The sequence below is a fragment of the Melanostigma gelatinosum genome (assembly GCF_949748355.1).
Source record: "Melanostigma gelatinosum genome assembly, chromosome: 13".
NCBI classification, from domain to species: domain Eukaryota; kingdom Metazoa; phylum Chordata; class Actinopteri; order Perciformes; family Zoarcidae; genus Melanostigma; species Melanostigma gelatinosum.
Window position 1 is genome coordinate 19,849,331 of NC_136646.1, and position 22,564 is coordinate 19,871,894.

General features: G+C 44.7%; 2 protein-coding genes across 3 annotated transcripts; one reads left to right on the forward strand and one right to left on the reverse strand.

Annotated features, from left to right (window-relative positions):
• The first annotated feature begins 1,133 nt into the window (after positions 1-1,133).
• Positions 1,134-7,761, forward strand: rabep2 (rabaptin, RAB GTPase binding effector protein 2). Of its 2 annotated transcripts, XM_079281949.1 has the most exons (12): positions 1,134-1,287; positions 2,923-3,078; positions 3,468-3,544; positions 3,631-4,008; positions 4,085-4,180; positions 4,297-4,395; positions 4,714-4,824; positions 5,128-5,206; positions 5,350-5,361; positions 5,490-5,644; positions 5,921-6,037; positions 6,136-7,761. In XM_079281949.1, exons 1-12 carry the CDS (start codon positions 1,263-1,265, stop codon positions 6,238-6,240), a joined length of 1,410 nt encoding a protein of 469 aa, XP_079138075.1. In that variant the 5' UTR covers positions 1,134-1,262; the 3' UTR covers positions 6,241-7,761. The 2 variants fall into 2 exon arrangements, with proteins under 2 accessions (XP_079138075.1, XP_079138076.1); XM_079281950.1 differs by lacking the exon at positions 1,134-1,287 and having other exon boundaries at positions 2,954-3,078; positions 3,636-4,008.
• On the reverse strand, positions 7,518-22,205 carry atp2a1 (ATPase sarcoplasmic/endoplasmic reticulum Ca2+ transporting 1). The gene is made up of 25 exons (XM_079281948.1): positions 22,061-22,205; positions 21,821-21,957; positions 20,681-20,698; positions 20,036-20,118; positions 17,946-18,050; positions 16,371-16,509; positions 15,160-15,240; positions 14,986-15,071; positions 14,397-14,552; positions 14,087-14,228; positions 13,366-13,532; positions 13,168-13,256; positions 12,937-13,039; positions 12,696-12,827; positions 12,402-12,527; positions 11,990-12,208; positions 11,793-11,904; positions 11,474-11,697; positions 11,147-11,367; positions 10,838-11,040; positions 10,457-10,542; positions 10,154-10,287; positions 9,338-9,455; positions 8,734-8,851; positions 7,518-7,851 (listed from the first exon to the last, which is right to left on the reverse strand). Exons 2-25 carry the CDS (start codon positions 21,936-21,938, stop codon positions 7,841-7,843), a joined length of 2,991 nt encoding a protein of 996 aa, XP_079138074.1. The 5' UTR covers positions 21,939-21,957; positions 22,061-22,205; the 3' UTR covers positions 7,518-7,840.
• Positions 22,206-22,564: the final 359 nt, after the last annotated feature.

Genomic DNA, 22,564 nt, shown 5'->3' on the forward strand with positions numbered 1-22,564 from the left:
AACTATAAACCTTGGATAGTCAAGCAAAGGAAGCAGGTGCAAAAAGACTGCTGCCAATAAAATAGTTTCCAGGTTAATCTTAAAGCTGGTTTTTACCATCTTTATAACTTATTTCACTTGTCATACTTCAACAGATTATGTTTATTAATCACTTAAATAAGAGTCCTGCTCTTTGACGCAGAAGAGGAGGGATTAACTCAAACATGAAACATTGTCAAGTCCCTCTAAACTTAACTGAAATTTGAGTTTAAGTCATTGACCATATACGACATCATGATTACATAATCTCTCCTTTGTAGAGGACAACAGATACTGTGCATCATATCCTCCATTCCAGTCCGTCAAATATTGTGGATCCAGCACAACAACCTACAAGATAGAGAATCCATGACTGAACTACATGATCACATGCAGGCTATTCTGCACTCTGTTAATAAAGCATTCAGTACACGCACCTTTTCACTTTTTAGAATCTGGCAAATTTAGAAAAAGGGAATCATTTAAATGCAGGTGAATCTAAAAAATGAGATGTGATTTTCAGTATTTGGGGGATTTCTTTCATTAATTCATGTGTTATTCATTTATTTTCTTGATGTAATGTAAAGGAATGTAATGCTGTCGGTTTTTAGGAGCAGTCATAACATGCCAGTCAGGAATTAATCTGAGAAATAAATATATAAAACAACCTCAAATTGCCAAAATGTTCTCGGTGACTTAACCCTTGATCGTCCACATGACATGATAAAAGATAATTAAAAACATTTAATTATGTTTATTATACACCAACTTTTTCTTCCATCAAATGACAAAGTATCATATAAATTATTATATATATACTTTGACAGCTGCAGCTTGCTGCCAAAGGACCTTACTTGAATGAATAAATAATGTAACGGTCTTAACGGACAGTCAACACTGTGGTTCAGACACAGTGGCCATGAAGAGATACCTGATGTTCAGGGAGTGGCAGCTACAAAAAGAAAACACGTTCACACCTTTCTTGACATTTAAACACAGGGAAATTAAAAGTCAAACAGGGAGAGACACGTGAGAACAGGAAGGAGGTTGACGTGATTTCCGCAGGCTTGAGACCGGGGGAAGTTGTTTCCTGAAGTTGACACTGCGCGGATCGTTTCCACACTAAAAAACACTGCTGCCCGTTCAAAATGACTCCGACACGTTTCACGGACTTTTGATAGTCGTGTTTCTTCTTCTTCTTCTTCTTCTTCTTCTTCTTCTTCTCGACAGTTGAGCTGCTGAAGATGAGCTCAAATACTGAAGACACAGGTAATAAAAAACATCAACGTTCAACTTTAATGAGCTTTACTTCCACCGTGACGTGCTGTGAAGTGTCACTGACTGTTTAACGGCTTTAATTTGAATGAACATTAACGGTTAACCTGTTGATTGTGAAGCAGCTCTGGTCAGTTAGCCGAAAAAACGGCCTGTTAGCATCATTGACCATAGGAATGAATGGGCGCGGCTTGCCGCAAGCTAACACTTTAGCTTAACTTAACTGGTGTCTAAGCTGTGATCTCTGGACCTCTTATAAACCACGCTAACTCAATGCGAGAGCTCTGTTTCACGTCTTTAATGTGCTATTATCACCGCTATGGGACGACTGTATCAACTCATATGTATCACAACAACTTGATCTGTAGATGTGGTGCTTTCTGAGACTAAAACCTGTTGCAGGGGGCTTTAACAGCAGCTTATCAAGCTAAAGGTTTACCTTCAACCTGAACTAAAGTGTTGCTGTAAAGTTGTTCAAGATAAGACTGCATTCATCACAATAGTTAATGAAATGTAACTCATTGTGTACATGTTGGTGGAGTCTTTACATCCATAAATATATCAATAATTCAGTTTGATTTGGCATGATGATATAAGGTAATAATAATAATGTTATGTCAATCATAGACCCCAGGGCCTGACAGCTAAAACACATACTTGGTGTTTTCTAATCATCTTGATGCTTCTTAATGTAAAGAGAATAACTCATAAACCTGATGACATGCCACAGACAAAGACACATTCATGCTGTAAAACAGGATTCAATACATTTCCAGCTCTATAACTGTTTATTATATTACTTTATATAAAGCTCTTCCTCTCCCAAATCCAAACAAGTCTTTTTGTACTTCTGCTGTTGGAGTTCACCTCTCTGTTGTTTAACAACTGACCCCAGACGTTGATATGAACAATAGGATCACAGGCTGCTATTTCTGTTTCTGTCAATGACCAAACAAACAAAACAAACGTGGTAATATTTTCTTATTTGGTGCAATGCTTTATGGTTATTTCAGTATTGTCAGCCTGGTTTGTGGCACACAGAAGGGTTATATATTTGTATAATATAATATTATTCTACATATTGGGTTTTAATAAGGTCAGAAGTAAATACGACATACTTGTCATTATTATTGCTATTTCTACATTAACTACAGTGGAGTCAGTTGGATGTCTTTCGTATATTTACTCATTTGACTGATTTATAAATGGGGCTCATTCTCATTGATCTGTGTGTGCTCAGCAACGTGAACGATTTGTTATGTTTCCACACATACTCTCAAAAAACTAAGAATATTGTCAGCTGGGGTCATTCACGGCCTAATCCTTGTTAATGAAACTGTTTGTTGAAACACACAAACGCACTCTTACGTGACTGGCTGGCCTGTATTTAAAGGCTTTGGGTGCAGCTTTACAAAACTAAATGATGCAAATAATTTATAATTACATGCTGCAAAGTCAGGTGATCTTTCTACTTGTGTCGTAGTGAAGCGTTTACTCGTCTGATTGCTACTAATGCAGAGTCATTTTGACAGCTTGCTGTTTCCCGTGTGTGTGAGTCCATCCCTTCTGATCCCAAACATCTTCAAAACACCGTAACGAAGCTGAAACACATTCTTCATCATTTTTCAGAGGCGGGCCTGCAGGCCCAGCTAGCCGAGCTCCGAGCTCAGGCCGAACACTGGCAGGGCGTGGCGACGATCTGTGAGCTGAGCAAACAGGAGGAACTGGCAGAGCTGCAAAAACAATGTGATCAAGAGATCCAGTCCCTGCAGGAGGCGCTGAGAGGTCAGTGTGGGTTCGACTCACCGCCTTCATGTTTGTGTGTGTGCGATAAGCACGGTGCGTTTGTGCCCATTTATCTGATGTTTTTTTATTTCCTGTTTGTGTAATTTCTAAACTATGGAGTTGAGGTATTCACTCAGGTCAAATGTCAGGAGAGGGCAGGGAAACAGTTACATGTAGGGCAAGTTGTACTCTCTTTTAAAACAATGAAAATTAAATTAAGAAAGTAAAAGTGTAGCTGCTTTTGAGATTCTGTTTTATTAGCAAGACTTTAAAGTATCGTACGGTTATGCAAATCTTTTTTTTTTTTAATGAATCTCATCCATTGAGACAAACCGTTCATCTGACTGGAGGATTAAATCATTATTTCCTGCTGCTTTTTGTCTTCACAGAGACGGCAGCGCAGTATGAGGCCCGGATATCCGTCCTTCAGTCTGCGGAGTGGAGGAGAGCCAGTGGACAGACCGTGGTCAGTGTTTGACGTTGTGTCTTTTCTTTTCTTAAAGTCTTCCCAAATGTCCTGGACGTAACCCCAGGTTTCCCTCTACCTGATAGATCAGTGGACGGAGAGGCAGGACGGAGGCAGAAGTCCCCAGCAATGAATCTACCGCATCGATCACCAACAGCCTGACGGAGGCCGAGGCCGCGCTGCCGACGGACAGGAGGCACAACCAATCGGCGGAGCTGGAGGCGGCAGCGGAGGGAGAAGGGGCTCCTCTTTCGTCAGAGGCGTATTTTTCACTGCGGCACTGCGACTCGGCCTCGTTGTCCTCCTTCTCTTTGGACACGCCCTCTCTGCCCAGAAAACTCCACCCTCAGGAGGACACCGACTCTCTGGTCTCCACAGGAACGTTGGTGCCGGAAGCCATCTACCTGCCGCCGGCCGGTCACCGGCTGATCACGCACGGCGACTGGGATGCGCTCAATGCTCAGGTACAGTGTTCTATCATATCGAGAGTCAGAGTCAAAATGACGTAGCGGCGTAACGACGGTGTGCTGTGTTGGGCAGGTGTCAGAGCTGCGAGGGGAGGCGAGTCGGCTGCAGGCTGAGAAGGAGGAGCTGGAGAGGGAGCTGGACACACGGACCAACCACACACACAAGCAGGTGAGCAGCTCTGCTCTGAGTGTGTGTGTGTGTGTGTGTGTCGACAGCCGGCACAATCACACAGTGGATGTGACGTGTGGAGACTTACACACATGTTCATTTATTTGTGTGTTCAGGTATCAATGCTCCAGTGTCAGGTCCACACTTCAGAGGCCCTCCTCCAGGATTTGCAGAAATCTTTCAGCCAATCACAGAATGCCGTGCAGAGGCGGCTGGTGAGTCACATGATGTCGATCCTACAGTGTTTGTGACTCTGTCAGAGATATAAATGTTACATTTTCAGCTGGCTGTTTTGTATTTAAACCATCTTGATTAAAATGAAAAAGACGCCAAGAACAGAAATGAAGTTGCGGCTCTTAAATTGAGTTTTTGCCATAAACGCATAACCCGAGTGCACCATGACTCACTCATCCATCACACAGTGATGAAGCCGACAGTAGTCACTGGTTCCTAGCTGCATATTACATATTACAGAAGGTACGATGACCTCATTCAGTAGACGGAGGTGTCCAAATCTGCATTTGTGTGTCCAGGCGGAGTTGTCGTTTTCCCAGAGGAAGGTGTGCAGTGAGCTGTCCAGACTGAAAGGAGAGGAGGTGGAGGAGGAGGGACCAGACTCTTCATCGTTTCCAGCAACGCTGCAGGTAGAATCACTGTTCTAGGTTTTCAGTTGCACGATATCATGTTATGTATCATGTTAGCACAATTAATAAACTAATGTATTTGACATCAATTACATCCGGTTTAGTGAGAATAATGTGATTTAATCTTTTCACACCGTGTTGTAAAGGGAACAGGAAGCTGTGGGAAGCTTATTTTATGTAACTTCCCTTTAGCTAGTTGCTGCTTTTCTTTATTTCAGATAGTTGTTGTGTTGACTGTAAAATATTGAAACGGTTTAATGAATTGGAGGTTCATTTTGTAATCAAGTTGTTCATGTCCTGCAGGGGGCGCACTCTGAGGAGCGGCTCCGCATCGAGATTGTCAACCTGAGGGAGCAGCTGGACACCCGGACAGAGGAGAACGGTCTGTGGATTATATTATTATTATTATTATATATTATACATATTCAGGGCAGGTTTGCATCACTCACTGTCTTGGCACTGAACCATGTTTTAATCTTCCTCTCTCTCTTCCTGCCTGCGTCCACTCGCAACTACTGTCATCAGAAGTTTTAGAAGGTGAGTCCACAACTTTATTATTCGTCTGGTAAACCAATCGGTAGCTCTTGTGATTGGTTTCGAAACGAAATAAATCAGAAGCCACTTTTCATCAGCTGTATTTCTTCGGTCCTTCCTCGTGCGTGCAGTGCGGCTGTCCAGTCTGAAGACGGAGACGGAGAGGATCCAGAGTCGGACGGACCAGCTGCAGGCTGAACTGCTGGCCTGCCGCACTGAACTGGACGCCCTGCGGGTGGCGCTGTCTCACGTGCATCGCAACAACAAGACCCTCACTGATGATAAAGTAAATCCAACCTGCTTTTAGCAGCGAGCTTTAGTGCTCCTGCTGATGCTCGTAATGATCACTGCTGCCTGTGTGCCTCAGTGAAGTCTGTAGTGCTCTCATTCTCAGAAACACTGACGTATTAACATAATGAGGATCAAGTGGTGGGCCATGAATCTATGATACTGAAACCTGACTCGTGAATTGTTACGCTTATATTGCGAATATTCAAAATAGTGCCATATTGGTAAGGAACACGTTTTCTAATCCGTCGCCCTGTTTGTCCGTGGCTGTCAGGCGTCTCTGCATCAACAGTGTCTGGAGCTGCGTAGCCAAGTCATCAGTATGCGCTCGCAGGCCGACACCATCCAGACCGTCCAGAGGGACTTTGTCCAGCTCTCCCAGTCGCTGCAGGTGAGACGCAATATACAGTTGTAGACGTTTGCTTGAGTGGAGGATCGATGGTAAAAAGCAAATGTAAATATTATTCTGATCGCCGTCTGTCCCTTCAGGTGAAGCTGGAGGTAATTCGGCAGGCTGAGAGTCTTGAACAAGTCCGAGAAATCCTGGAGGAGGGAGTCAGTGAAGCTGGTTCCCCGCCTGCAGACGCTTCCTGAGTTTATCTATCTATATATATATATATATATATATATATGTATGTATGTATGTATGTATGTATTGGAACCAAAGAGCACAGATGGAGATTTAACTTCTCCAAAAAGGACCAACCAACCACGTGAAATACTGTCGTGACCACTGGGATCATCACAGCTGCTGCTGCTAGCACTGCTAACATTCGCTGTTCCTAAGGAGACGTTATTGTTGCGATCGAGGTGACGGTTCGGTGGCTGAAGCCGAACAGACTGTTGCTTTGCTACCAAAGTGATGACGTTGTTCACGTTCCCTTTGTCTTACATCCTCTACGAACACGTGTAAATGTTTTCTGTTAAAACTGACATGATTCCATCAAAACACTCAACATTCTAACGCTCCATATTTCACCGTATCACTAATTGATTATGCTTTGTAAAGCAACGGATCACAGTGCAATAATGAACAATGGTGACACAAAGTAGAAGCTCTCCTAAATGAACTTCATGTGGGGTTTTCATCATCTGCATTATTTCTCTTTTTATTGTAGCTCAGCGTGAACTGATCTTGTGCGTAGTCTCTTTTAGACTTCAAGCTAATTATTGATTGTGGATTTGAACAGAAGCTCAGACTCTATGAAGGAATGTGAATGTGTTCCACATTGTTTTGTGTTAATATTGGAACATATTGGAAAGTGAAGACAGGCCGTCACTATCTTCTCTTCGACCTTTGAGCTCGTATTCAAATATTAAGATAACGTTTCTCAACCCTGGGCTCGGCGCTCCGTGCAGAGCCGCCTCATATGCAAAAAGGCTCAAAGGAAATGCAAAAGACTGATGTGCATAATAATATATTTCTCTACACAATATACTTTAATATACCGTATAATTTGATCATTTACATTTAACCTATTTTAAAATGCATGATCTTGAAAATGATACAAAGTACAGCGGCTGCAAATTCAACTTTAACAACTTCACCACCGGCCATAAAACCTGAATAATGTAAAGAGTACTGTAGACAGAGCTCAAAGTATTAATACAGAGTTATACATCAGTTTGTGACTTCATTGTGATAATAGCTGTAACTGTCTCACTTGTGCAACAACTCATAAACCAAACTACGTTCATAAATGTGTTTGTTTTTACGTTAATGCAGTTGCACCTTGTTTACTGATTGTTTGACCTCATTGTTATTCCTGTTGTGCTCTGTTGCATTTCAGAAGCTTAATTAATGTCAGGAAATAGCGCCCGACATCTATTAACAGCATTATATATATATATAAAAACTGAATTGAAAACGGTGACATCCAAGACTTTCTTTAATACATATCTTTATTCTTTAAGAATAGAATCAACACGATAGTTTTAATAACTCACCTATATATTAACTTCAGTACATACACAGAAAAAAATATTTTGCAGCTTTCCTTTGGTGTATTTTCAGATTTTTCAGTTTTATTTTGCATTCGTGCCACTAGATGTTTTGATGAGTGACTGTCGGCCGAGCGCTCCTTCAGGGTGAGCGCTCGGCCTTCTTCTTCTCCATCCTCTGCCTCTGCGCTCTCTCTCTCTCTCTCTCTCTCTCTCTCTCTCTCTGCTTCAGCCGCTCTGTCGCTCTTTACCTCTAGACTTTTCCTGCAGAGGAAAACAAGCAGGTCAGCTGTGACAAAGGCAACAAAAAATGCCTTCCAGCTCCTCCTAAACTCTCTAATTAACACACAATATTTTCTTAGTGTAATGTCTACAAAAAACAAAGTGTAAAAAATGAAATGTGCTTCTTTTACGGGAGCAAACTCTTGGCTGGGACCAGTATCTCCCTGGAATCTCAAATTTACATGATTTACATTTATATGAGCAAAGCCCAATTATTAAAAGGCTGCTTCTACACAATCACAAGTTTGATCACATTAAAAGCATCGCAATGTTGCTGTTTCTACTCTGAGCGGATCTACAAGCTACTGTAAGCAATAAGCTAAAGTAACACATTCAAACTTTAAACATTAAACACCAACTATGCAAATATGATGCTGAGACCAAGTATTAGATTTCTACTGGCAATTCAAGAAAGGATCCAAATGTACGAGCCCAGAAAGATTTGTAAGACTCAACAAAACGTTTGTGCACGGTGCAGAGTGCTTAAACCTTGAGCACGAGTCACCTTTTGTTACAGGGGGGTAGAGGAGGGGGAATGGTGAAAAAGAGCATCCAAGGAGAGGAAAGTTAGATACATGTCATCAGAGATTAGAGCAAAGAGGGTGGGAGATCATTACAACTGTGTGAGGAAGAAGAAAAGAGGTTAAAATCACACATTTAATTGGGAGGTAAATTATTCCGTAACATTCCATTCATCAATATGTTCAAATCAATAAAATGGAGACATTCGTAGCACAGGTTCAGGTTAAAATGTTAAAGGAGGAGGAAGTCACGTTAACGTCTGCTCCAGGAAACACGCTATAAACGTCACGCAGGTACAGAATGAAGGAAACGTGTTGTACGCGGGTCACGCGTGTAGCTTACCCTCCAGATATGTGCGAGCCACAAACTTGAGGACCTCATCAATGAGGATGACTGGGAGGGACAGCTTCAGCACCATCATCCACTGCTCCACGTTCAAGTGAGTGAGCTTGAAGATCATCTGTGGACGAGAGCAACGTCGCGTCAAAAGCTGCCAAACTAGAAACACAACTACCAGTAAGAAACGAGCAGTAAAAGCATGTTCACGTCAGCGCCCGTATGGATACCTGGAGTGTTATTCCCTCTGAACAATGTGTTGTCGTTCCTGTGAATTTGTATCTCCACACTATTGTAGGTGAAGATACAAATTCACATCAAAAAAACAATCACACCATTTTAGGAGCTCACAGCTGAGCAGCTGCTTTGATTGTGTTCCTTAAATCCCACTTCTGTTAGTAATTTGGGCAGCTGAGCGGTGCACCATCTGTTAAGTATTTAAGCAATGGCAACATGGAGGTTGTGTGTGTGTGTGTGTGTGTGTGTGTGTGTGTGTGTGTGTGTGTGTGTGTGTGTGTGTGTGTGTGTGTGTGTGTGTGTGTGTGTGTGAGGGAGGGAGGAGTCGAGGGAGATGGATGTTTGTTTTTGTGGTGCAGGAGGCCGGACTCACGGGCAGGGGGTCGACGTAGATGATCATGAAGTGAAGGGACATGGAGAGGCTCATGGCGCCCACCAGCCAGCCGTTGCTCCAGGGGGGCATGCGCACCAGGGACTGGTTCTCAGACAAGCTGGGGGGGAGGAGGAGGAGGAGGAGGAGGAGGAGGAGGGACGTGGGGTTGGATGGGGGAGGCGGAGGGGAACGTTAATGCAGACTGAACATGTTTGAGGGCGTGTGAAAAGTGTGTTTGTGTGTTGAGGTGAATGTAGGAAAATAAATCTCTACAAAAGGACATGAAGGATGAGCATGTGGTACATTTATATGTTGAACATTGAAGGTAGATGTTATGTATTGTCTCTGTATCATAATCATAGTTATCACGCTCCTGTATGGTGCATGCATGCATGTGATCCTCTGTTTTATACGTTTTAAAAGCAGAAAAAGGGAATGAGTGTAATGTTGATATATGTTCTGTAAATGCATTATTATTACTGCTGCGTCACTTTTTACTGTTGTTGTTCGATTGGGAGCTCATTTTAACTTTCTTTTTAAATACAGTTGTGTAGTTCAGTGGAGGTAGAAGGACTAAAGTAAAAGCACCAACACAGCAGTTTTAAAGTCTTGCATTTTAAACCAACATATGAATAAAAGTATTATCAGTTAATTGTACTTGAAATATCAAAAGTAAAAGTACTGTTTCTACTAAAAAATAGTGCTTCTGACATGGCATCAAATGGAAATACACAAGTACTTTAAATGTGTACTTTGGTCCAGTACTTGAGTGAACGTGCTTAGTTACAGAAGTATGAGTTGACCGTGTGGTCAAACCTGTTCAGGGCGTTGCACATCTCGATGGTGACCAGCACAGACAGAGCCATGGTCATTGGGGGGGCGGCCTCGAACACCTCGCAGCGGATCCCGCTGAAGTCCTCGTTGTCCTCGCTGCACTGCATGAAGTGTGACTGAGGGGGAAGACGGGGACATCACATCTCAATACAGAAGTCTGAGAAGCTGAGATCCGTCCGAGTTTACATGAGAGGCTTCTAGACACAGCAGCTGGATGGCGTACGCCGTGTGATCCGGCACAATTTGTGGGAAAAGTGCACAAATAATAGAGTGTTGAATACTAACCAGCTGGTAGAAGGAAACCATTGGGCCTTCGTCACAGTACAGGAACCACCAGACAGCTGCTGCGACAGTTGCAGCACCAACATAACCTGGAGGAGACATTCACGTGTTAAATAAAGAAGTCTTTCATCCAACAGTTCAAATCCACAATCTTCAATAAACGTGCGGAAGCTAATCGTCTGATGACAGCCAGAGAGGTTCTGATGAAGTCAATGTTAATTTGGCGCTCTGTACCCAGAAGGCGGATGGGTCACCATGGCAACAACATCATGTCGACGAACGTTCTCTGTGAGTGTTCTATCAAAAATGGTTGGAGGCCATTTTAGACAAAAATAAAACAAAAGTGCCACAACAGAGGAGGGAGAGAACATAATGCCTTTTCACCTCCGATGACCATATATCTGAAGAAGAGCCAGCCAGAGATGAGTGGCTCTTTGGGCGAGCGGGGGGCTTTGCTCATGATGTCCAGGTCAGGAGGGTTGAAGCCCAGCGCGGTGGCGGGCAGACCGTCAGTCACAAGGTTGACCCACAGCAGCTGGACGGGGATCAGAGCCTCGGGCAGACCCAGAGCAGCCGTCAGGAAGATGCTGAGTGTCGGAGAGAGGAAGTGCAGCGATTCTTTTATTCGTTTTTGACTCTCTTGTAAAAGTTATGATCACACCTCACCTCCGCCTACGCAAAGGATGTGCTCACCAGACGACCTCGCCGACGTTGGAGGAGATGAGGTAGCGGATGAACTGCTTCATGTTGTTGTAGATAGCTCTGCCCTCCTCTACGGCGGACACAATGGAGGCGAAGTTGTCGTCAGCCAGGACCATCTCAGAGGCAGACTTGGCAACGGCAGTGCCAGAGCCCATGGCGATGCCAATCTCCGCCTTCTTCAAGGCGGGGGCATCGTTTACTCCATCACCAGTCTTGGTGAAGGGTGGAGGGAGACAAGTTATGGCTTTTGCCCGTCTATACTTTTCGTTTTCAGCACGAGAAACAACAACGCGTACGCTCTCTATCTCTTCTGCTCACCATGGCGGTAATCTCATCGAAGCCCTGCAGGAACTCAACGATCTTCGACTTGTGGGACGGTTCCACTCGGGCGAAGCAGCCAGCCTTCTGAACAGCGATCTTCTGATCGTACAGATCGAGGTCATCAAACTCACGGCCGGTGAAGGCCTTGCCAGTGACGTCCTCATCCTCAGTGAAGATGCCAATACGACGGCAGATGGCAACAGCTGTGCCTTTGTTGTCACCTGGGGAGGACAGAAATGAAGATTTTGTCGTTTCTTTTAAGAGATTGCTTGTTTTCTTATGCGATGAGATGAGAGCGTGTTTTGCATCTACTGACCAGTGATCATGATGACACGGATGCCAGCAGCCCTGCACAGCTCGATGGAGGTCGCCACTTCCTTACGGGGAGGGTCGAGCATGCCAACACAGCCGACAAAGGTCAACTCAGTCTGGAGAAGAAAGGACAACAAGATGTTAAGTGTAGACTACAGCAACATCGCAACAAAATGTTTTTCTGACATTTCTGTCGCCGACCTCATAGTCGACGAACTTGGTGGCGTCCTGCAGGTTCATGTCCTCCTTCCTCATAGGTGTGTCGCTGGTGGCCAGCGCCAGACAGCGGAGGGTGTCCCGCCCGGTGCCCCACTCCTTGATGACTGACAGGATGTGGTCTTTGACCGAGCTGGTCAGGGGTACGCGGGTGGTGCCCACACGAACGTACGAGCAACGGTCAATGACACCTTCTGGAGCACCCTGTAGACGGAGTTAACGTAACGTTCAACATCATCCATCAACGAATGGTTTTTGAGTGATGAGTTGATTCATTGAACTTCATTTCCGTCATTTCTTTCAAATTTAGAGGCTGTTTTATCGTGACATCACAGCTTCTGTTTTAGGCTTTTATAGAGTGAGCACAGGAAGTGTACGTCTTGTGTCACACACTCACTTTGACAAACATCTTGTTTCCTACAGGGGATTTGGCCGACTTGGCAGGAGAGCAGTACACTGACATGGACTTTCTGTCCCTGGAGAACTCCAGGGTGAACTCCTTCTTCATCAGCTGCTTGATCACCTGTTAGAACATGAGGAAGAAGCAGGTCAACAGGAGGAAAATTATCTAAAATCAAGGTTGAGTCTCGCCTATATTATTGTTTTTGACATTATACAGCAAACTTGTGTTACACGAGACTGTCTTTGTACACAGGACACATACTTTATAGAATATTACTTGCATACTTACAGAACAGCAAGCGTTTGCCCTTTCCACCTTGGACAGGCCACGCACTTCAGTGTTGAACACGTTCATCTTCTCCACCAAACAGGACAGCGCTGTTTCTGTGGCCTCGCCCACTTTCTCATAAATACCCTTGGACTGCATCACGGAGCAATAAGACAGAACAAACGTTACATTCGAAGTGGGCCGCGGATCACAATTAACCACCGATGTCACGAACACAAGTTCTCCCGAATGCTCTGCAGACCTCGTTGTAGTCCAGCGAAGAGTCGTTGCACAGAGCGCAGATGGTGGCCAGCTCGACCAGTCCGTCGAACTGGCTGCACTTCACCAACGAGCCATTCCTTGTGCTGGTGAAAAACAGATTTTCAAAAATATTTAGAAAAAATAAGATATTTAGTCAACAAAAGAATGGGTTATGGTGTTTATGTGTGTGCAGGTTATTGTAAGATTAACTTTGAACTCTTTTGACGCTTACATTTCTCCCTCAGGGGTGTACTTTGAGCCTGAGATGTCAAACTGGCCGAGGGCAACATTGTCAACGTCGACTTTATCAACGACGAACATCTGCATGGAAACAAAAAAACAACAACACGCACATTCCATTAGATCTGCTCTTATTTCCCGCCAGCTGTCTGGATTGAAGGTGATATTGGTGTGCTGAGTGTGAACCTGCCTTTGTTACACACATCTGGTTGGTGGTGAGGGTCCCGGTCTTGTCGGAGCAGATGACCGAGGTGCAGCCCAGGGTCTCCACAGAGGGAAGGCTCCTGACGATGGCGTTCTTCTTGGCCATGCGACGTGTTCCCAGAGCCAGGCAGGTGGTGATGACAGCGGGCAGACCTGCGGTGGACGGAGCGGGAAGTTAGGCAGGGGGGTACTGAACGAAATAAACATTAAGAACAACTTAGTGACAAGAAAGAATGATCCGACATGTCTGCTCAAAACCACCTGCCGCTGGGTTCCAGACAACAGTTGTGGTCCCTAAAGCCATCAGTTGGAGGACACCCTGACTGAGGTATTCCTGTGGGAGGGGGCTCAGTCAGATCTGTGTTCAGATTCTTGGCAAAAATCAACTCTGACTATGGTGTGAAGAAGGTCTGGAGAGGGTCCAGTTTAGTGACATTATGGCGGCGTCTGTCTTTGCAGATGATGTCGTCGTTTTGGCATCATTAGACCATGGTGTGTGACGAGCATCGCCACAGTCTGCAGCTGACCCTGATGTGACAGCGAGCACCTCTAAATCTCAGTTCCTGTCCCGCAGTATTTAATCGGTGCCACTCAGGGGGCAAAAAGGTTTCCGATTCAAGAGTTGATGGCTGATACCTTGAGGAAATGAAGGCGTGAACAAACTCCAAGAATGCTCTGCTGATTTAACATTATTTCAATAGGTTTACCTTCAGGGATGGCAGCCACAGCCAGAGCCACAGCGATCTTGAAATAGTAGACAGCCCCGCGGATCCAGGAGCCTCCGTGGACGGGGTCATTGAAGTGTCCGATGTTGATCATCCACACAGCCACACAGATGAGGGAGATGACCTGGAGGCCAGGCAGCCAGAGGGATGCGTGAGACATTTGTTTTATATACACATTTCCCATCTTAAGTCGTTTAAAACAGTATTAGTCCTCTTTTTATTCAATGAATCAATAGATAACGACTGTCACTGTGGTGATGCTGTTTCAGATTCGTCCGTCTGCCTCACCCACCTTGGAGAGCTGCTCGCCAAACTCGTCCATTTTCTGCTGCAGAGGGGTCTTCTCCTGCTCAGTGGCAGCCATCTGGTCACGAATCTTTCCGATCTCAGTGGAGACGCCAGTTGCAATAACAACACCGGTGGCTTTTCCTGCAGCGATGTTGGTTCCCTGAACAGAGTTTTAGCAGAGACGGAGAAAAAAACATTTGAAAGTTAGTTCATCTGGACCAAACAGAAATATCTCAACTGTCGGATGGACTGCCATGAAGTTTTGTACATACATTCATGATCCCCAGAGGATGAACCTTACTGACGTTGGCGATCGCTTGTTTTTTAGTGAAAGATATTGTGGAAATTGCCATGAAATTTAGTTCGGAGTGCATTCACGCCCCCCTCAGGATGAATTGTAATAACTTCAGTGATCCATGACTTTTCCTCTGTCGCACCATCACCGGGTAAATATTTGATTCCTCCATTACTTTAGTTTATGAAGAAATAACAGCAACGGTAATGACATTCCCATCAGCCTCATGGACATCATGAAACAACAACAGGAGCTTTATTTAGTATGTCACAGAGAAGTTCTCATGAAGAAGACTCACGGAAAACAGCATGTTCTTCTTGTCCTGGTTGACGGCTCGGGCGTCTGGGATGGCGTCAGTGTGTTTGATCACGCTGATGGACTCACCTGTGGGAGACACACAGGTGAGGTGGTCAGGTGTGGAAGCGGACATCAAAAAGACATCATGTGTCTGTCTTTCCCCCCAGATACCTACCGGTGAGAATGGACTGGTCCACGCGCAGGGTTGTGGATTTGATGGAGACGAGCCTGATGTCAGCTGGCACTTTGTCACCGACTAGGGTCAAACACAGACAGAGAGACACACACAGAGAGACACACACACACAAGTTCATCAGACCATTTTGATTTGTTTAAAACAGCTTCATATCAATGCGGCAGGAGGAGGGAAGAGGGGGGGGGGGGGGTGGAAGGGTTCTGGATGGATAGTGTTGTTGTTGAAAACTGATACCACAGTCCGAGACAGCGGGAGAGGGAGACCTTGGGGAGATCATGAAGTGAAAAGAACAGGTGTACAGCACACAGAGGGAGAGGGAGAGACAGAGGAGCGAGCCGCCCGTCGATATTAAGTGTATTTATACTCAAGCTTGTTTTTTTTTTCTTCCAGCAGCAGGTTCCTTGAGTTCCCCTCCACCCCTTTATTCTGTGACTGCCTTAAAAGGGCCCATGTTCATCCTCAAGGACATCAGGAGACATGTACTCTCACACACACACACACACACACACACACACACATGCACGTGACTCTTTTGAAGTATATGAGCGAATGGGCCCAGAAGCTTGATTTGTTCTTTATGTGAAAACAGGAGTCAAACTAAATAAGTTTCTAAGGCAAAGGTCATCTGATTGAATTGTTTTCAGCTCAAGCTTGGCGTCGATTATCGTTCCTCTGAACTGAGAGTCAGTCCGTAAAAAAGATCCAAGGTTGAGAAGTCCTGAATAAGCCGCAAAGATGAGCTTTGGCTTAATTACGAGTACGTGCTGTAGTTAAAGTGCGTTCTGAATATTATTACAGTTTATTCTTAGTGTATAGTACCCGCTATATTAAGATTGGACTTTCAGATACAGGCACATATTTTATTTTACCAGACTTTATCATTGCTGAATTCAAATTTCCCAATGGCAGCTGCTGCTTCTTTTGCTTAATTAAGTCCTATTCTGAAGGGTTAGTTTCGGGAAGTTGGGCTTGACCTTTAACCCCGTGTGGCTATAGTCTGCATATTTGTCGATTGCCTTGAGTCACTTCATAACACTGAACTGACAGGATATCCTGTGCACCTTTGTCTGCACAAAGTCTAGATATTCTGTGACCCTGAGGACTCACTGCTGCTGCACCTATTGTTACACTTGACTGTTCCTGGAGCGTTTTCAGTGGCTGAACAGCAACTTCAGTTTTGGGAATCTTACCGGAAACCTCCACCACATCCCCAGGAACGATCTCCTTGGCCTTGATCATCTGCACGCTCTTCCTGTCCGACCGGTAAACTTTCCCCATCTCAGGCTCATACTCCTTCAGAGCCTCAATGGCACTCTCTGCATTGCGCTCCTGTTGCGAAAACACACACAGAACAAAACATAAAACGTTAGTGTTACAAACTATCACGTTTAACACCACAACCTCCCTGAGCACAACTACTCAAGAGGAACTCTGCCGGTGTGTCCGTCCCTCCTGGATTCATAAACCTGAACACTACTTATTAAATTGTACAAGTTAAAATTGGTGGACAAAATAACCTGAATAATATAATCCCATCCAATAATCCTGCAATACCTTTCCAGCAACACATTTTCCACGGTGTTGATTTAAGTTGTATAAATATTTCTTGGTTTTGCATAAAGTACAGACAAAGAGAGATTATGGAGGCTTATATGTGACTACTTTGTCTATTTAAAGCCCTTTGAATAATTTCTGGGGCCTTATGTATTTCTCTTGAACATGAATTATTGACTAAAGAGGCAACAATCAAAGAGGAAGTTCTGGGGAAAAGAAAATCATTTTTAAACCACCATGTGTGTTAAAACTCAGCTGAACTGCTTCATCGGGACTGTGACGGTTTGGTCAAATTTGATTGAATGTGCTGTCAACAAGAGCAAATAACTTATAATAATATGAGTTGATTCACATACACACTGATCGCTTAAAGTTTGGGACGAGCTCATGTAAGCACACTTCACATTTAATTTTACGGGAAGAAAAGACGATTCAATTTAGACAAATAAATACGAGGACATTTCTTTCTTTCTTTTTTCTTTTTGCATCTATTGTTTTCATTTCGTCTCGACTGTGGAAATAGAAAGAACGTAAATTTTCACACACATCTTAAAGAACAGGAGAACAAAAACAGTCACCAAATTCATCTCTTGAGTGACGGGATGCTAAATTATCGTTGAAGTTTGACGTTGGACAAGTCTTGAGTGACCATCGTGTGTGTTTGCGGTGCGAGGAGTCTGTCTGCTGATCAGCAGGTTGATGAAGTCCATCACACTGATGTTGGGTGTCTGTGGTTGTCTGTGGTTTCCTCCGAGGCTGCTCTCGACCGCCTCGAAGTGTAAAGCCCACTTTATGCCCGCCGCCCTTCCTCTCTACAGTCTCCCCCGCACCCCCCCATGTGTGAATCCTTGTGCATAGTTTCCAAATGACTGCCGCAGGATTCATATGAACCCCCCCAACTGCGAACACACACACACACTCCCCACGCCTGTGGTAACTCAATCATCTCTCTGTATTTTTACTGTGGATTGTAACAAAGCAGACTGCAGCTTGAGCCTTCAAGGGTCCCAGTCCGCCCCCCCCCCCCCTCCGTTGGCTTAACCTTTGGCCTTCTCACCTCCGGCTGACGTCATGCCTCTCATTCTGGACTCCCTCGAACTCCCGAGCTCCCGTGTGCTCGCTGTGAAAGACACGGGCCGTGACCTGAACAGGCCGTCCATCGTGTGAGATTTATTTTGTGTGTGTGTGTGTGTGTGTGTGTGTTCACTGACCTGCCACACTCCAACGATAGCGTTTGCAATGAGGATGAGGAGGATGACGAAGGGCTCGACAAAGGCAGTGACTGTCTCCTCACCTTCCTCAAACAAAGCCAGCACCTGAAAGAGACGGAGGGAGGAGGAGCATGTCAGAATGCAACATCCAATGAAAATATCTTCACTTTATGACGTTTAGGATTTCTGTGACGTGAGGTGACAGAGAGCCACTTGCAAATCTCAGACTTTATCCCATTTTATTATAAAATATTATATCAATAATTTGGGAAAATTATAGAAAAAAGCCCTTAGTTGCAGCCCCAATAAGGTTGTGTTTTTATTTTTTCACTTTTTCTCTTTATAGCCACTTCATTTGTGATCTTTAGAGGTCTGTGGGTTTGGACATCTTTTTAACGAAGGATCAACTCGTGGATCTGTTGAGGTTGAAGAGGTTAATCAGATAATTACGCAGATTAAATCTTGAGTTATTGATATACTTCGTAACTGTTGGTGATACTCTGTTGTGCACCTGTTCTCAGGGCGCCAGTATCATCTTTTACTGGTCAGCATCAAACAGAATAGAGGACAGAGTATATCTATTTCTGACAGTTATCACCCATCACTGGTTCAAATGCGTCATTGTTATCTCCTATGTCATCCTATGTGTGAAGTCTTTCCTCGACATGTGACTCTGCGGTCCAACACGTGTGAGCGGGAGTCTGTTTCGGAAAGCCTTCGCGTTGACATTAACACAGATTAGTTGCAGGCCGGCGGACCAGAGAGAGGCCCGTCCTTCTCTACGTACGCCGCCTAGCTCTCTGCTCCTCCTCGTCATGATCTGCTTTTTCATTCGCTCCGCTCTTCATCTCACATCTTTTCTCACCCTTTTTTTCCTCCAAAAATAGTCGCTCACGCTCCCCGGCCTGTCTTCACCCTGCCTCCCTTCAAAAGACACAATCGATCTCCAGGATGAGCGTCAGAGGTTGTCAGCGCGCTGCCGCGGCGGGACATTCCTGTGTGTATGAATAGGATGAGGGCGTGTGTCTGCAGCATTTAGTGTTCTCGCTTTTAGAAACCGTATACGACTCTGAATCTATTGCCCTCATTTGTCACACAAACAATGCCATTGTGCAACCCAATCCTCGACTCCCCCCTCCCTCACCCTCTCACTCTCTCCTGCTGCTGCAAGCCATCCCTCGTTCCTTCCATCCCTGACCTTTGTCTCAGGATACAGTTTCTCATCCTGGCTTGAGACTTTCTTAAAATAAAGCTCCTGCTATGCATATGTGCACACACTCTCTCTTTCTCTTTATCTTCCTCTCTCTATTTCACACACACACACACACACACACACACACACACACACACACACACACACACACACACACACACACACACAGCCGTCAGACCTTCTAAGGCCATAGTGACAGCTGAGCAGGGAGGCCGGAGGGCAGAGATCGAGGATTAAGACAATGTGTTCGGCCTTCTCTCCTCCACAAAACAGAGAGAGAGAGAGAGAGAGAGAGAGAGAGAGAGAGAGAGCGAGAGAGAGAGAGAGAGAGAGAGAGAGAGCGAGAGAGAGAGGGATTCCTGGTGTAGATGAGCGTGAGGACATGGGTCCAAATGTAATTTAATAACTAGCGATGCACTCTTTGTGTTTGTCGGCCCGAGTGAGCGAGCGCGTGTGTGTGGTGACAAACAAAGCAGGCGAGGGGTCAGAAGAGATGCAGCTCACAGTTTGCACTCCTCATCATCATGGTCAGCTTCTACATGCTACATGCATGAGCTTTAAAGGGTGTAAACTGTGCTAAAATGTCAAATATATAATACATTTTGGCACAAAACGTTAAGGGTTCTCAGATTTCTAGCAATGATCTTCTGTATAATAGTATAATCGTGTGACTCTTTAAAATAAAAGAAGGAAAAGAACGTCATCGGTGATCTCATATGTCAAACCTTTATCCAAATACAACAAACATCTGTCTTTAATGTAAGATCCTTAAATACACAATGGCCGTGTTCTAAAGCCTCTGCAGGCTCCCTGGATGTATGTACCAATGAAAATACAAATGCAGCGTATCATGTAAGAGAAACGTGGGCAAACTCACAAAAGAGATGCAGGCGGCCAGCAGTAAGATTCTGACCAACAGGTCCTCAAACTGTTCCATCACCAACTCCCAGATGGTCTTTCCTGTTAAAAAATATACATCAAATCACATCAAACACAGCATTCGAGTGTGTGCGGTCAATTGTGTATGTACTTATATATTTACATGGTATAAGTGTCATGGAATGTCAATAATATACGTGTTTTTGCATCAGCAAGGGTTCAGTAGGAGAAGCATTGATTGTGAAGAAGCCCAAAAATATCTGCCACCTAAACTATCTGCATGCCGTTGAAACGTTTCTATATTCTTTGGGCCAAGTTAATCGAGTGAAACTACCGTAGCAGGCGGGCATGACAAATATTAGTTTGGGTTAAAAAGGACAACAACTGTAGAAGTCATACATCCAACGTCTCCAAAGAAAAACTTTGGATCAGCTGATTTCTTGAGTTGTGTGCGTGGTGTGAACATATTATTAGTCACAACAACCAGTGGCACCACTGACAGGTGTCGGGTAAACGAGTGTGTGACTTGTCACCACAGGAAGTGAGAGGGACAGGTGTGTCCGGCCGGCACAAAGTTAAACGGACATGTGATTCAAACAGGAATAATTGAAAAGCAGGTGTTTGAGGCTCAGAGTGGACTCACCCTCCTCCGCCGGCAGCTCTGTGAGGGAAGAGAGACAAACAATATTAATAAAGCATAGACGGCCGCCACATTCACTGCATCGCTTTGACGTTTTGACCCATTTAAGAATCGAAACCACCGGACAGAAACTATTATCTACCGCACTATTGATAGGACTCCAAGTGCTTAATTAATGTTAGGCAGCAGCTGGTTTGATACGGCCTCCTTGAACCTCTGCCAGTTTATGACACAATTAATGTGACTTTAATAACTGACCTTTACAGTTACCTTAATTACTTTGTCACTGTGTCAACATCCATTTATCTGCTGAGATGCCAAACTTTCACTGCAACCTGTTGAGCATGACTTAGTGCAATGATAAGGTGCTAAAAACTCTATGTTACTCTTGTTTTTGTTACAAATCTGCATTTTAAATATACATAATTACACAATTAATAATAAGCAACATTGACGACAGTTCTGTCCCAGCTCAAAGGACACAATGCAACAGAGAGATCATTCATGGTAGTTATGCCGGTGCATCCCCCGCTGTGACGAGTTTAAATTGCCTATTGCAGGTGTTTTCTCAAATGCCAGATTTTACTCAGTTTGACAAAAGAGAGTCTCAACTCAAGGTCCTCATTTTCACAGGGCATTCATCTGCATTTCATGGCCTTCCTCAGCGAATAGACTTCGCTCACCTCCATCCCACTGAGGGAGGCTACTGTGTGAGAGGCAGTCGGTAAACAAGCAGGTTGACCTCGAGTCGAGCGAGCCGTCATGCTTTAATTCACTGACAAATAAAGAATCTTCAATCAAACATAAAGCCAGTAGCGATTGTCAGAAACCTCAAATGCTGATGCACCTGCTCCACAAACATCCCCCCCCGCCACACTTTGTTTCCCGCAGTTAGACCTTCATCAAAAACATCACAGTGCCAGTTCATCACTACTTCTCCCCTTCAGTGTGTTTGTGCCAGTTCATCTTGCTAAACCTCGCAGGTGCTCTGTGTTTCTGCCTCTATGGCTTCCACTCTCTGTTCCAAGCTAAATCCAAAGATACATGTGTGTTCCTTCATCCTGAGATTCTACCACTACTACTGCTCATTCTTTACACACTTCCAATGCTCCATCCATCCATCCATCCATCCATCTCCCTCACCGTTGAAGCCATACTTCTCCAGGTTCTTCTTGACCTGATCAGGCGAAAGGCCGCTTTCTTCAGTGACGCTGAAGTGAGACAGAACGTCTGGCAACTCTTTCATGTGTGCGTTCTCCATCCTCGCTGACACGGAGAGGCTTCAGGAACGAAAAGGGATAGAAAACAGAAACAATCACATCAAGTCTGAGGCCGGCCTGACACTGACAGTAAAAACAAAGTGAAGCTCAAATGTTCACCCACCACTTTCTTGAAGTGTGGGATTGGGATTAAAAACTGGCAACCCCCCTGCGTTCACACTGTCTCTCTCTCTCTACCCCCTCTCTCTCTCTCTCTCTCTCTCTCTCTCGCTGGGCTGTTGCTCTCCTCTTGGATTCCTGAACTGACAGAAAGTGCAACCCGGCAAACTGTTCTGAAAAGTTTTATACAGATGAAAAAGTGGCCTCATTGGTGCTTGCTCACCATGCACTGGCCCCTCATTGGCTGAGAACCTCACAAATAGGTGGGCAGGGATGGCCCTGTAGAATATGCAGGGTGGGGGTGGTGGGGGGCAACAACTGCAGAGGGGTATACTGCCCGGCAAGCTGGAAATAAGATGTGCACTAGAGAAAATGCATGCTCGGGGGCAACAACGGCTTTGTGAATGAGAGGCATGAGAGGTATGGGACACTGATGAGATACTCAACGAAGGAAATGTCCAAAAAATTAAAGCTTTCGAAAGGTCACTTGAAGCAAACTGAAATAAAG